General features: G+C 38.8%; 2 protein-coding genes and 1 long non-coding RNA gene across 3 annotated transcripts; 2 read left to right on the top strand and 1 right to left on the bottom strand.

The window, feature by feature from the left end:
* The first annotated feature begins 333 nt into the window (after nt 1–333).
* Nucleotides 334–10,219, top strand: mtap (methylthioadenosine phosphorylase). Its single transcript, XM_026359830.1, has 8 exons — nt 334–484; nt 1,407–1,493; nt 1,631–1,689; nt 1,881–2,048; nt 5,102–5,204; nt 5,464–5,703; nt 9,108–9,230; nt 9,912–10,219. The coding sequence occupies exons 1-8, from the start codon at nt 461–463 to the stop codon at nt 9,948–9,950; spliced, it is 843 nt and encodes a 280-aa protein (XP_026215615.1). The 5' UTR covers nt 334–460; the 3' UTR covers nt 9,951–10,219.
* On the top strand, nt 5,714–8,060 carry LOC113161958. Its single transcript, XR_003298783.1, has 2 exons — nt 5,714–6,725; nt 6,825–8,060. It is a non-coding gene; the product is annotated as an uncharacterized LOC113161958 (long non-coding RNA).
* Nucleotides 10,220–12,166: 1,947 nt separating the features above from the next.
* cdkn2a/b (cyclin-dependent kinase inhibitor 2A/B (p15, inhibits CDK4)) lies at nt 12,167–14,929 on the bottom strand. The gene is made up of 2 exons (XM_026359831.1): nt 14,537–14,929; nt 12,167–13,144 (listed from the first exon to the last, which is right to left on the bottom strand). The coding sequence occupies exons 1-2, from the start codon at nt 14,657–14,659 to the stop codon at nt 12,881–12,883; spliced, it is 387 nt and encodes a 128-aa protein (XP_026215616.1). The 5' UTR covers nt 14,660–14,929; the 3' UTR covers nt 12,167–12,880.
* Between the last annotated feature and the right edge of the window lie 245 nt (nt 14,930–15,174).

The raw sequence follows: 15,174 nt of genomic DNA, 5'->3' as shown, positions 1-15,174 counted from the left end.
TTTTAGGCATAAATAACGACTCTGCCTGTTTTAAACGTTTTAGTCTGCTATCATAAATAACAATATTCTACATACAAAGGTTTTTCTTTCCAGCATCCATCTTTATCTATAGGAACATATGATCAGCGTCATGGTTTGAAACAGGTAAATGAGAACAGAATATAGATTTAGTAGTAGTAGTACTGTTGACTTTAGTATTGTAGCTAACTGAAAACGGTTTTGTGCAAAGTAAATATAAAGTGTACAAACAGTTTGCTTTGGGAAACGCTCAGTAGTGATAAAGATCAAACCAGCTAATGTGGCCTTGCAGGCTTAGGATTATCGCCACACCTTTATTTTGAAAGCAAACGGAAGAGCTCGTCAATACCCGGAAGGAGAAGCGTTACTTTATAAACTCTGCGTCTTCCTCAAAACTTGAAACCTTCAAATTTTAAATTTTACAGACAAGAATACATTAATCATGTCGTCTACGCCGCCAATTAAGGTAACAACTTTAAATACTATTATCTTTAAAGTCTTACAAACACATCGTTTTTGGATTCGATGACAGAGAGAAGTCAGTGAGAAAATATAGCTAGTTAACTTAATACCAAGTCAGATCTGTAACGTTATGTTAGAGGCAAATGCGATAGTGTAGAAAGAAAAGCTCCTAGCTGTGAGCATCGTATTAGCTAAACTGTAGTTACTTTAAGTCTAGAGAACGACGGTTTCTAGGAGAGAAGCTAATGCTCCCATGCTAGCTTAACTGTAATGCTTCTGTACAACGGTACATGTGGTAGTGGTGAGCAGCTAATCCCAGGTGCAGCCACTGTAACATGTGTTTATCATGTGGTGTTGAACTCTGAACCGGCAAAACTGTCAGCAGCCTGTTAAACTGGGGTGCATCTTTGCATCTTCAAGGGGCTAATTAACCAGTCCTTAATTTAAAAAGTAGTAATGTCACACTGAAAGAAATAACATCATCATAAGTGATGCCAGCATTATAATCTTGTTCATAACTGAAAGTATCCATCATACAGCGAGACTACGAGGAGTTTCTAATTTATTATAAGGTGACATTACTACTAAACACATGATGGTTAAAATGTAATTTTCGATAATTTTACCCTTCCACTGAGGACAGGCTAAATAGTGCAGGATGAAGTGTAAATCAACGGCAGCACCAGAAACATCAGTTCACATTGTCAGGATGCTCTAACACCTGCAAAAGTGCTGTAGTTAATAAATGTTTCATTAATGCGTACAGTTGGAGACTCGGCTACACCACCTCTCAAAGGCTTAGGGTCACATTTGTGAAATTTCAGTGATTTCCATAAAACGGTGTGTTTTCAGCTGTGTGGAGTTTGACACTTGATAATAAATTACTGACCAAAAAGTTGATAACTATTTTAAAATGTTTTATCTAGATTGGAATAATCGGCGGTTCAGGCCTTGATGATCCAGATATCTTGGAGGGACGGACCGAGCGTTATGTGGACACGCCATATGGGAAGGTTGTGATCTAGAGATGTTTCTTGTTAGACAAATTAGTGTTTGACACTAATGTGTTCTAACTGACATACTTTGCTTATAAAGTAATTTGTTATTATCAGTGATTTAATGTACAATGTGATTGTTTTTTTTAAAACAGCCATCTGATGCTTTGATTTTGGGGAAGATAAAAAATGTGGAGTGTGTGCTTCTTGCAAGGTAATAAGGGATATTTTACTTAGGATCAAATTGTGAAGTGTGTTCTCTATTGGCACCATCTAGTGGAAAAACTTTCACACATATATTGTACTGTACAGAATACCTAGTCTGCATCTTTTTTACTCAATTTAGTGAGATACTAATGTGAAATTCAATATATAGATTTAATACTAATGTATCTCAACCATTAGGCACGGGAGACAGCATACTATTATGCCTTCTGAAGTCAACTTTCAGGCCAATATTTGGGCACTAAGAGAAGAGGGATGTACACATCTTCTGGTAACCACAGCTTGTGGCTCACTTCGAGAGGAGATTCAGCCGGGGGATATTGTCATCATAGACCAGTTCATTGACAGGTGAGTGGAATGTAACCACAACAGCAAGCAGATTATTTTGGGAAATGGGAACGAACAGGGAAGGAAACTGAGGTTCTCATAAGAATTAAACAGTTTACTTTGTGTTTTCAAAAAGATTTTCCCCTTTTTCAAAGTGGAAGCCGGTAATCCCTGCTAAACCTCACAAAAATGAAAAGGTTGCGTTACGACTGGCCACCAAATTGCCTCTTACATGGTACCATCTGTGTGAGCTTAATTCCAGAGTTTTAACTTTAGGGAGAATCCAGTCTTCTTCCTGTGATATGTGCGAAATGTATCATCATGAGAAATGTTGATAAATTATTTGCTGAGAACTTGGAGCCATTCCGGGCAAATGTTAAAACAACTGGGCAAAGCAGCCCACCGCTATCCAAATGTGTAAGGGGGCATTTCATATCTTTCACATTGTTGAAGATCACTAACCCATAGTGCTTACATTCTATTTAATCTTTGTTGGTCTTTGCAGCGTTACGATAAAATAAAAACAAACGATCATGTATGACATCACATGACAGTAATGTATGTTACTGCAAAGATTAACTGATCTGTTTGTGATTTAATCTGCTGAGTTTCTTGACTTTATTTGCATGAAATGGCAACAGCGATTTTCAATGATGATTAAATGACTGGTTTTTCTAGCTGTCTTCATTTGGTGCTTTTTAGTAGATTGAGCATCTGTCTAGAGTTGTTACCAGTTATGATAGCACAGGAGGTCTTCTTCAACAATTCAACAACTTCCCACACAGATCACTGACAGGTTTTCTGTTACTCTGTGACAGGAGTGCAGATAGCTGAGTGAGAGGGGGGAGGACTTGACTCACCACGTTTGAAACATTTCTCACATTTATTTACTATCCAGTTCAGTAAGAAGGACAGTTCACCGTTACTTGAGCTGTTTTGTTGGGTTCTCCAGTGTCACAGCTTGCTTAAAAATGTGACATTCAACCTGTGCACCTCTTTGGTGTTAACCAAAGTGGTGATCAGGTTGAATGTCACAATCTCTGCTACAGAGATATTTTTGTAAATAGTCAGGGCTCCTTCCTGTCTCATCTTTTATTTAGTGTATCACTTGTTATTCAATGAATTGAGGTAATAGCTACCATATGTTTTTTGTGTATATTTTTTACATCCATAATAGTTGCTATATTGGTGCTTTTAAGTGGCTATAATTGATATTTCCAGAGAATTATCTCAGAATCTGCAGCTCAGCTCATTCATAGCTTTCCAGTGACCACAGCATGTGACACTCCCGGTATTCTCTCTCAGTGGTTCAGATTGCAGTAGGTGATTATGAATATTTCCATAAACACGCTGGATGGTGAACCTGCTGGTAAACCAGAGAATATTCTTTTGTTTCATGGGAAATAGGAAAACTCTGTCAGTTAGCTTACTGCACAAATTACACTCAGTAACTCAGATATGCAGGGAGACATGCCGTTTAAATAGCATCTCTTATTTGTTACTGCAGAGTTGGCATACAGCTGATGAAATTGGGAAATTGGTGAATGGTCTTTCCACAGTCATGCCACTGTGTACCCCTGTAAAGGACTTGATCACGTTATCTGTGGCTTTGCTTGCCCGTGCTGGTGAATACCACGAATAGACCAACTACCAGTGTCAAGCACAGGCGAGACCCGTTTATGAGAAATGAGGAAGCTGCTTGTTGGGACTTGCTCAGACTTGTCCTGCAACATGTGACTACTTGTTTCTGAAGGCTTCCACAGTTATGTCAAAATCTCTGCTTACTTGTTTTCTCTGGCTATTCCAAACCAAGCACTTGGTTACTACATATTGGTGCTGATGACTTTGTTGCGTTTTAATATTTACTGCCTCACGAAGGCCTGCTTTTGGATCAGAATCCTCCTAATTTGACCCTTGAATCATTTGACTTAATTTTTATTTGGTTTCACTTTCACTTTAGCAGTACAATCGAAAACAAATTGAAATGTGAAAAACTGAAACTGTATAATGCTTTTAAAAAACTCAGATAACCTAAAGTAGCCATGGGCTAATTGCTAAACAAACCAATCTGACCATACCTGCCAAAATAGTTCCTAAATATTTATAACTAATTCTTAGAAACTATATTTTATGTCATAATAACATCTAAATAGTGCTGTGGTTTTCCCAAAGCTTTCACGTGAAACCAGATTAAAAATGGATGTGTGATAAAAATTGGATGGAGAATTTCCAGACTATATCTTGAATGTAGCTGCCCCTAGCACATGTTTTTGCATTTTAGGAATAATTTAAATATTTGACATTTATATGCTGTGGGAGCCATTCTTTACCAACCGATTCTGAATTGACATTGCTAATGTCAGGCCACAGTAACTCAATTAGTATAAACAAGCATTGTACTCAGTGTTCGTTTATCCTACATACTGCTGGGAGGAACTGTAGCCACCAGAAACATTTGACTATTTACATTAATCTTTCAGTGCCGGGAATACGTTAGAGATAGGTTTGGGCATCAGCATATAAAAAGATTACTGACAAACGACATGTGAATATTTTAGATGTCTGATATAATGTGGCTGTGGCTTGTTAATGCCTGGGAAGATGGAAGGAAGGGTTTACTATTTAGTCAAAAAAACAGTACTGACAGTATCTGAGAAACCTTTTCATCATTACATAATGAACATATGTAACATGATACCCTGATATAAATGAAGGCTAGAGAGATGCACAAAATCCATGTTGTTTTACAGCCACTGGACTAAGTGAGTCAGTCCCTTGTGCACAGTTCTCCTGTGCCATCTTCACCCCGGTGACTCAGCAGAGCTGGAAGCTCACGGACAGTTGTTCTGACTTAACTCTTTTACAATGTGTGATTGCTGTTTAAGAGCTGTTGGGTTATTGAAACTTGTCACCTTTTTGAAAAACTCCTATTCAATCTAATGGAGTCCAATAGTAGGTATTAGAGTAGTTTTATATTAAGAGTTTTTCTAATGTTTTGGTCCCCTCATTTATGCAAATAGGATTGCCAAAACAGTATAAACACACAGTATTTCTTGTCTTCATATTTTTTACAGGACTACCAAGAGGGCTCAGACACTGTATGATGGACAGCCGACAAGTCCTGCTGGCGTTTGTCACATCCCCATGGCTGAGCCTTTCTGCAACAGAACCAGAGAGGTGATATCAAGTCTGCTTGTACTCCATTTCACATCTCACTTCCTGTACGTCCTTGGCTATTGCACATATTTTTGCTCTAAAATTGACCCTTATTGTTTGACCATTTTTTTATTACTTCCAATGTTACTGTTTCTGTAATTTTGCACTCTGTGGTTTGAGTATTTTGTCATAACATATGTTGTACTGTAAAGATGATGCTGATCATTATGATTTTATCTATTTGTTAGACAGAGAGGTACTAACTCTTTGTCCTCTGCAGGTTTTGATCGAGGTGGCACGGAGTTTGGGCATCAAGTGCCATGTGCGAGGGACTATGCTGACCATTGAGGGACCCCGCTTTTCCTCGCGGGCAGAGAGCCTGATGTTCCGCCAGTGGGGTGCTGATGTCATCAACATGACCACCGTGCCAGAGGTGGTCCTCGCCAAGGAAGCTGGCTTGTGCTATGCCAGCATTGCCATGGCAACGGACTACGACTGTTGGAAGGAACATGAGGAGGCGGTGAGTGGCAGGGTGGAGGTCCAACAAGCCGATTTGATCACTTTGATGTTTTTAGAGACCTTGTTGTTTTATATGAGTCAGTGTTGGCCACTGGTTATCTCACTTTTGGTGACATCATTTCCTGCCTGATCTTTCTTTGTTTCATTGTTCAACTGGCAACAGGTTGTCTTTATAACTTTATTTACCAACTTAACTCTCAAATTCTCAATGGATTACCGACACCCCATTCATTTTAAACAGATAACTGATTTCAAACCGTTTGTACAGGATTGGCCAGAGCCTGTCATATCGGTGATTCACAAAATCGTTTGCCTTGATGCCTAAGATTGTATGGTGCATGGCCAATGACTCTGCAAATTATTTGAACTTAACATTGTGCTGCACTATTAAAATGCATGGGTTTGAACCACTTGTGCTAAGCTGTGCAACAAAACATTTACATGCTGTCCTCCAGTTTTCATGTTGAGCTAGTAGAAGCTCTGAGAAGAATGCGACGCAGCGTCCAAAGGTAATAATTATTGGTTTAATAAATAAACATGTTGATGATGCCAATCTGTCACGTGTACCACCATCAACAACATGACCAAAACAAAAGTTCGATATTTTATTTGGTTACACCAGTTAGACAGAAAAACTCACAAACAACCCCAACCCGCAGTTCTTTTACACAAAAGGCCTTTGTTAACTGGAGTCTGCCAGAGTGCATTTGGGGCTTCTCACTGTTTTAGCATGCTAGTTTGAAATGTAAATCTATCGATGTAAATTGCTAGATGTTGTGCCTCACAAATAGAGAAATCTTTTTATTTCAAATCCTAAAGAGTTTAAATTCCTTCAAATAGCATTTTGAACTTTCTGTTGTGTTTGAATGATGGCAGTATTACTTTTTATATATGAATATTTGATTTTCCACACAGTCTTTTGTCATCTGTGCTCCCTTAGCAGACTATAGACAATCTGTGGCTTCTTATGGCTTCCGAGGGAAGTACTTTCTGTCAGCCACTGGTGAATGCAGCTGATATTCCGTACGTGGGCGACTTTTGGCTAATCTGTCACTGATCCAGCCCAACTCACAACTCTACTTCCGAGTTTCTCCAGCTGACCTCTTCCCCCTCCTGTTGCAGAACACTCGCCACATCCTTCCGCCGCCTCTGCTCTCTCCCAGCCTAATACTACCTCCTGGCCTACCCCCCCTCCACCCCCCCAAGTCAGCTTGTCTGCCAGCCTCCGGTGGAAGCCCAGCCAGAGGAGGTTGACTCAGACTGAGTCATCAGCTTCACTCTGTCTTCATCCTCGTAAACACCACAAAAGCATGAACCTAGACACTGAGTGTGACATGAAAACAAAGCATACAAGGGAGAGGGTTAATGAAGGTTACAGGAGGTAAACTTGAGCACAGGATGGAAATGATGTTGTAACTTACTGTACACTGTCTGGCTGAGTAATTATATATGAATTATCAAGATATTTCACGTGGATAAAAAAAATCTATCGGGACAGTGTTTGCAGGTGATAACACCACCGCCTCTATTTACTAAGTTACTCTAGTGATGCAATTTTAATCCTACTTGTAGCGGCAGGGTTAAATGCCATTCATCAGCCTTAACCTAGGAAAATGTCCTATCTCCACAAAAATGCAGGACAGCTCTGGAAATACCCTAACTGATTAGGAGTTGCCAGGAGATGGCTTTCAGACAGAGCTATGCGCACAGCCTGTGTGGGAGATATGTTTCTAACACTTTATGGACATAATTGAATTTGAAAAATAGGGTGCTTATTAATCAAACATCTCAGAATCACTCCTAGGAGTAGTGTTTATAAGTTAACTTAGGACTGAAAATACTCCTTTCCCAGAGTACGATATAAATTAACTCTTACTCTTTGCAGTTTTAGTGAACACAGTTTTAGTAAAACTTAACTAACTTAAGATTTACAGGCAACAATATTAAAAGATACATAGTGGCAATAGTACTACGGTTATTAGAAGTGATATACTTTAGCTTACTACAGAAATAGATTTTGTATAAATTTATTGGAAACTGTGCAATTCATTGCACGACTCTGTTGGGTAACATTATCCTTATCAGCCCTATCCAATCACATTTTCCCTATGTCACACATTGGGTAAGGCTGTGGTAACATTTTTGCTTCATGTCCCTGTTGGTGCTCAGAGCCATCACTGACTCCAAACCAGAATAAATGCAGCTGTTATTATTATAATTATTATTTTAATGCTGCGTCATTTTGTGTATTTCTGCTGATGTAAGCGCTTTCAAAATTTTTGTTCACATGGCAAGGGTTGTTGTCATGACAGGCCTAAGACAGACATGTCCTCCTTATTTAAAAAAAAAAAAAAAAAAGAGAGAAAAAACAAAGTTGCAATGACAATGGTTCCTGTGTAAACCATAATGGCTCCATCCCGCACAAGATCTGGCTACAAAACTATTCAAATGTAGTTTAAACTATATCAATAAACACAAAAAAGTGTAGGAAAGCTCTCTCCTCCTATGGAATCTGCACCTGTCTCTACCTGAACACCATCTCCTGGTAGCTCTTATTTAATTAGGACACATCTCTTCCATCTTAGTGGGAATAGGGGGGATTTTGTTAGATGATGTTGAAATAGCTATTCCTATTTTTTTCCCTAAACATGGGAATCACTTTGATTTTTCTTCTTCGAGACACTTGCTAAATATGGAAACAGCATACTTATTGTACTTACTGTACATACTTAAACATACCTATTGCATCACTTGCACCTCAGTCCCTCTACCTCCCCTGCCTTTTTTGTGGTGTTTGACCAGTCATAGTGTGTGAATAATGTGGTGATTCCCAGGTCATAGACGTGGCAGATGAAATGGCTCAATATTTATCAGTAACACATAATGACTCAGTGGTGCACAGGGCACAGCTGGCTTACAGAAAAACAATATGCTACTCTTTACGCACTGCCCAGGTGAATTTCTGCTTAAAGTTGGTGAATATTTCAGTGTACTCACATGTTGGGACAGTGCATTTTTGTAAAGTTCTGTTTTTTTTTAAGCAAAGTTAGCAAGTTTAAAGTTTAAAGTTAAAGCAAGTTTAAAACAAGCAAGTTTGTCTGATGAAAACAGATATACGATTTAGACCATCACCAATGGTATGCTTGAACATAATTGCAATTAGAGCTGGAGCTTTTATCACACAGTGGTGTCTTTATTAACATCATGTACAGTATTGCGGCCACAAATGCCCATTTTTGGACTGGCTATAGTGTCACAATACATTTTCCTATAAATAAATAAGGAAGTATACACATCAAAACATGTTTTTGGAGGGAAATTCAAAGTAACTCTGACAGAAGGAAGTAAAATTTGCATTACCATGATTCTTATCGCTCTTGGTTGTTTTTCTTTTCCCTTTTTTAGGTCTGTGTTGACAATGTGTTGAAGACGATGAAAGAGAATGCCAACAAAGCCAGCAGCATCCTGCTAACAGCAATACCCCAGATTAGTCAGATGGACTGGGCTCAGACAATGAAGACCTTGAAAGTAAGTTGTCAAGCTTAAGGTGATTTATTTCTATTCAGCAAGTCTGTGGAGACGTTGTGAAAGAGAGTCTGTTTACCTTCTTACTGGCTTCTCATCTGCCTGTGTCGTCTGTTTTATTGCACCACTTTAAACTCTGTTTAAAAGAGTCATCAAACCATCTGCAGCATGACCATTTTTTTTAAAACACCACCCAATTATGAAGGCAATTATTTCCATCAGAACTAACTATAATAACAGTTAAGCTCATTTGTGAGGCTGAATCACTTAGTGTTGTGCTGCACCTTGATATGCACCACGATCGATACAGTAATCCACAGATATTTCTCAGCTTAGTACATGTAATAAATAATTTACATGTAAATAATAAACATTTATTACACAGTCAAAGATACTATACACTTTTACACACAAATTAAAGCTCCCTAATATTTAATATAGTGTATTTGAGTTATGATGACGGGCACATTTTGATTTAAATCTTTTATAAATTGTGTTTTTTCAGCCTTTGCAGACATTAATGTACCTCCTAGAAATATATGGTATTAAAATGAGACTAACACTACGCCAACTTTTACATGATCTAAATGTGGCTATTGCTCAATAGATGTGATATGAACATGGAAATACTAAATAACATAACCTGATAATAACCTTTTTTTTTGTTGTTTTTTTTTTTTACAGACGATGGCGCAGTGTTCAGTTATGTTACCCAAACAATGACACCACCCGCATGGATTCGACAGACTCGACAACTCTGACTAGACTCTGCCTGTGGATTTGTCATCAGTGAATCACAAGAAAGTGCCTCACATAACCGATGCATGTTCTGTGTCTTCAGCTGAAAGGTCTTTGTTTTGTTTTTTTCTGACTTTTTTTTTTTTTCACTCCAACACGCATGAGTATCACAGATGTTTTTCTGACAGTCCAATAACGGTTAACTACTAAGCTTTTAACAAAAAGGTCAAATAAATGTATTTGCTGACTGTAAACCATTGTTGTTTTTATTTCTGTTATGCAGAATACAGTAAAAATGCTTTGCAAACTTCACACACAGATATTTGACAAATTATTTTAAAAGCTGACTCTGACATCTTGAAAATACTCAACACACATGCATACAGTTCAGCAAACCCATTTCCCTTTTTCCTAAAATACCTTATCTAACAGAAGTGCAACAGAAAGATCATGCATTGCATGAGTAACCACAATGCTGCCATGATGAATGCAGTCTCACGGCCTCAGGGGTAATTGGTAGGTACCATTGTCACTTAACACAGTCCACTGATACATCCAGAAATTCAACACTGTTCTCCAGTTCTGTGCAAAATGGCTGCCAAATTCTCTGAGCCCAAACTCGTGGCAGGAAAGACGGTGGAAGTTTGTGGTTACGTTCGTGTTTCAGCTTGTTTTCCAGGAAGAATGAATGTTGAATTTTTCATAAACAATCCGGAATGGTAACGGTTAAAGAGGCAAAAGTAGGTGCTTCTGTGCCCCTGGCATGAGCGATTTTAATATGTGTGAAGGTATCATCAACACGGAGGCGCACAGTGGGTTTGGACCTAACACAGACATATGTTGCCGTCAGGACAACATCTTTTCCTGGGGTGTAAGTAGATATTTCAGGACAACACTAGGCCTTACTCTACTACTATTCCACTACTACTTTTTTGAGTCTGTTGCATCTGATATTTACAGAATACAATTAAGTTGGTCAATGAAAACACTGAAAATCTTCAGTGAAAAAAAGTTCAGCATTTTCACAGTTCACATGTTTATAATTTATAAAAATTCAATTAAGTTTTATGAATCAAATCCATCAACATTTCATTTAAATATAAAGAATAAGAATCGGCTCATTAGTTCTATTCGTAATGCAGAAAAAAAAGAACAGCATTAATTGACACTGACACAGGTATTTATATATTTAAAATGTTTAATGTGAGATTCTTCATCAGTTAGGATACAGTTTCTTTTTTTATTGTTTATGAGTGAGGGGCCTTCTGTTACCACTCATGTTAAAGCATGTTTGCTGTTTCCTTTTTCATATCAGCACCTGAACATTATTAGCCTACACTGCAGTATCTGAAAAATTTGTCTCCTTGTATTTCATCTGTTTCTTCCCGTTTCAACATTATGAACATGGTATAAAGTCTTTTCAAAGAGTTGTTTTGCTTTGTTATCATATCTCAAATAAAGGTAGTGAAATCTTAATTTGCTTTGATTTATTTAATTATATAATTCAAATATAAAGTTTTTACATGATGTATTGACATTAATGTTATGACAAAAACAGTTTTCCATGTTAAGATGTCAGGCCAGCGGGTGTGTCTATAAATATATGACAGATGGAAGACATTGTTATTGCCGTTTGTGGTTTCATTTTCTGTCTTCTCACATCAGACGCTGCGCAGAAACTAACTAACTAAGCAGCTGTTCAATTAGAAAAAAAAAAAGTAAATTAATCTTGTAGCTTATTACGTGAATTATGTGTCTAATAATATTTTTGGTCTTCCTTTATTATTTCCTTTCTTGCACAGTAGCGCTGCACCACACATTAAAAACACTTAACTGCAGCTCGTCTTTTGTGCAAATGTAACCGGATTACTTTTAATATAGAAAAGTAAATTATGGAAAACACAGTTAGTGATATACTTCACAGAAAAAGTTGAACATTTTTTTCACAGCCTACTGTTAAATTGTGTACGAAAGCGTTTTAGTCTCACTATAATTAAAAGTGTTTACTTTTTAATAATTTGACTTTCAAAGCTATTTAACAGAATAAAATACATTTTAAGCAACAATGAGTCCGGAATGATCTTGAACCTGCAGCAAAGAGTCATCTAATTTCCACAGGTTGACATTGGGGCGCAGTGGTGACGGGTATATTTCTGTTTGGCTCCATCAAGCACAAAGTTAAATAATCACTGCTTGATTTCTTTTTTTTTTTTTGTGATAAACACTAATTCATCCGTCAGAGTGCGTGTGACGCGCAACCCTGTTGTCATTATTATTATTTTGCTTCTGTCCCACCTTAAAAAACACTTCAAATAAAGGCTAAGAAGTGACATTTTATTAAAGTGCATAATGTTCCATGTGTGGATATCATTTCTACAAACAGGAAAACTCATGCTGACGAAATATTGCATCAGAAATATTTACAGTATTTTCGGATGTGCAAAACATTTGGATTAAATTTAGTCTTACTTGATTAACTTAAACATGACCACGTCTTCAAAACTCGTTCATTTCATTATAAGTTACAATAAAAAACTATTTAAACACATAATGCTATAACTGCTATAGTAAAAGTGTACACTGCAGACTAAGTGGGATTATATGAATATTTGAGTCAACGGAAGATAAAACTACAAAATGTTTTCATGTCATGTCGTTAAAAAAGGTACCGAATAACCATCTGAGTCCATTATAACAATATGATAGGCTGTTAGTCGCACCAGCAACTCTAGACCTATGAAAAACCCTTATTTCGTTAAATATAAAATAATGATGGCTAAGCAAAAAACAAACAAACAAATAAACAAATAAATAGCAATAGGTTTCCAGTGGAACAGTCAATGTGTGATTTGGCTGCGGCTTAGGCCTCTTCAGGCCCCGTTTCTCAGAGCCCCGAGTCCTCCTTAAAACAAATGTCACACAGTATTTTCCAGAGACCTCAGGAAATCCTCCACATCCCCGTGGTCGTTCTCTGTGGCCAAATCCACAGGCCGGCGGTTCCTACTGTCCCTGGCCTGCGGGTCGGCTCCGTGCTCCACCAGCAGCCGCACCGTGTCCAGAAAGCCCGTCCTGGCCGCGTCGTGCAGGGGGGTGGTCCCGGTGCCTCCCTCCGCCACGTTGGGATTCGCTCCGTGCTTCAGCAGCAGCAGAGCTACCGGAGTGCTCCCCATCATCATCACCTTCACAAGAACATCAGCGAGTGTTAGAATCTAATTTATGGATTATAAAAAACATTTAAAAAAAAAAAAAAAAAAAAAGATAATCAAGTGTCCTTAAAAATAACAACACTAAGAATCAGATTGTTTGACCTGCATCTTAATAAAATCACTCTGACTTTATAATAATCTTTAATCCACTGGTTATTTCCAGATTTGGGAACGGGCTTTTATTTATGCTGCACCACAATAAAAGACATCAGCACCTAGTGACCCGATGCTCCAGATGAAAGACTTACTCCACTTAACGACCCACACAAGTCGAAAAACATATTGTCCAACATGAACTTTAATTTACTTTCAATACAGAACTAGTATTTCTAGGTTGGATGTCGCAGAGTGGAAGCAGTGACACTGCGCATTTGACGCACTGAATATGTGCCAGGCGAAAACGAAATCCGACTTCACATACTTATAGCTACAGTAGTATGACTTGCTCAGCAGGCTCCTTAAAAATGTAGTTTCGTTTTCTTTCATCTTAATGGAATATACAGTAATAACTCGTTAAGGCGAGGAAATGAGAGTAGTATCACAGATCACTCATAATCACAGGTTATTATATGAAGACGCTTCGTCTGCACTTTGAGACGCGACAATCTTTAAAATAAAAGTAATTAGGAAGGCTTAATTGTCTGGTTTAAGATTAGTTGGTTATCATGATAGGCGCTGTGAGCAATAAGCGATGTCACCAGAAGCTTTTATGATTTTATTATTGCTCGTTTGTTGCTGTAGTAGCTTATTTTTTGAGATAAAGGCAAGTCCCATGTAGATGAACCGAGGAGCGAGTTTTGAGGAACTGTATTCAATATGACAAGAATATTTTCTACATTTGAATCATAACGAAATACTGGGGCCACACGTAGCCTACACTGTTTAAAAATAGCCTGTTGTTTTAGCCCGATTAAAAAAAAAAAAAAAAACACGAAGTGCGTAAATTCAAAGCAGCTCAATCAAAGTCACAACGTCGCTTCAGTTGTAGCCAAACTCCAACCGGGGCTCCATAAAAACGCACAGTGCTGGTTTAGTTTCATTTAGTTTGCTGAGAAGTCCAATAAATCCTACAATGACTAAAAAAGGGAAAGCTTCATAGTGTTCTTCCTCAATAACAATAAGACGGAGTTCGATCAGCGTCGCGTCACAGGACCGCGCGTCGTTTGCAAAATGCGTCGCATTTGTTTTTGTTTTTTCAGTAAATAAATAAATAATATTTGAAATCGACAGGCTGAAGAAACCCACTCTCCTGTGCGCACCACTGCTCGTCACGTCTAAGTTTGCTAACGATCTCGGCTCCATTCATTAAACTGAAACGAATAATCGCCTCCCATCGGCAGATACTGCGCGTCCGGTGCCACTGACCTGAAGAGCGGTGCGTCCGAAACAGTTCAGCCCGTTAACTTCGGCTCCTGCCCGCAGGAGCTCCTCCACAGCCGCCGCGCTCCCTTTGGCCGCGGCCGTCGTCAGCTTGTCCGCCACACTCATCGCCCAGAAAGCCGCAGCCTCCGTGTAACTCCGCTCTGTGACAGATGCTTTGACAGGTAGGGCTGCCGCTGACGCGTGTTGGAGGAAAAGGAGCCGCTCGGGAACGACCGGAGAGGGCGCGTAAAGAAGGCACCAGTCAGTCCCGACGTGCGCCGGCTGATCCTCAACCGTCCCCGGCTGCTCAGTGCGTCCCGGCCTCCGGTTGTGTGGATCCGGTGCGTGGTCCCCGCATCGTCTGTCCAGCTCTCCGTCGGTGTGTGTCTGGGCTTGTCTGTCTGTATTTTGAATGGGTGACGTCACTGCCTGTTGCTGCAGTGGCGCGACCGTGCGCATGCGCTGCTGCACGGTATTCGACAGCAGTAACGCCAGTGTGGACAATCTGTTAGACTCTGATAATCATAATTAAAAATGTAGTAAAAATGTGATGTTTAATATTTAATGATTGAATGGTTACTATAAAGAACAGAAACGCTCAGTACGATTCAGCAGCAGCACAGTTTGAACAAAAACTGGAC

The sequence above is a fragment of the Anabas testudineus genome, chromosome 1 (genome assembly GCF_900324465.2).
Source record: "Anabas testudineus chromosome 1, fAnaTes1.2, whole genome shotgun sequence".
Lineage (NCBI taxonomy): Eukaryota > Metazoa > Chordata > Actinopteri > Anabantiformes > Anabantidae > Anabas > Anabas testudineus.
This window is presented reverse-complemented; position numbering and strand designations above follow the sequence as displayed.

What these genes read in the sequence shown, in the direction of transcription:
- cdkn2a/b (XM_026359831.1), bottom strand. Translation starts at nt 14,659, where the DNA reads ATGAGTGTGGCGGACAAGCTGACGACGGCCGCGGCCAAAGGGAGCGCG. An exon ending in TCGGACGCACCGCTCTTCAG is followed by an intron (nt 13,145 to 14,536) that starts GTCAGTGGCACC and finishes GTTCTTGTGAAG; the next exon opens with GTGATGATGATGGGGAGCAC.
- mtap (XM_026359830.1), top strand. Translation starts at nt 461, where the DNA reads ATGTCGTCTACGCCGCCAATTAAG. An exon ending in TGGACACGCCATATGGGAAG is followed by an intron (nt 1,494 to 1,630) that starts GTTGTGATCTAG and finishes TTTTTAAAACAG; the next exon opens with CCATCTGATGCTTTGATTTT. An exon ending in GGAAGGAACATGAGGAGGCG is followed by an intron (nt 5,704 to 9,107) that starts GTGAGTGGCAGG and finishes TCCCTTTTTTAG; the next exon opens with GTCTGTGTTGACAATGTGTT.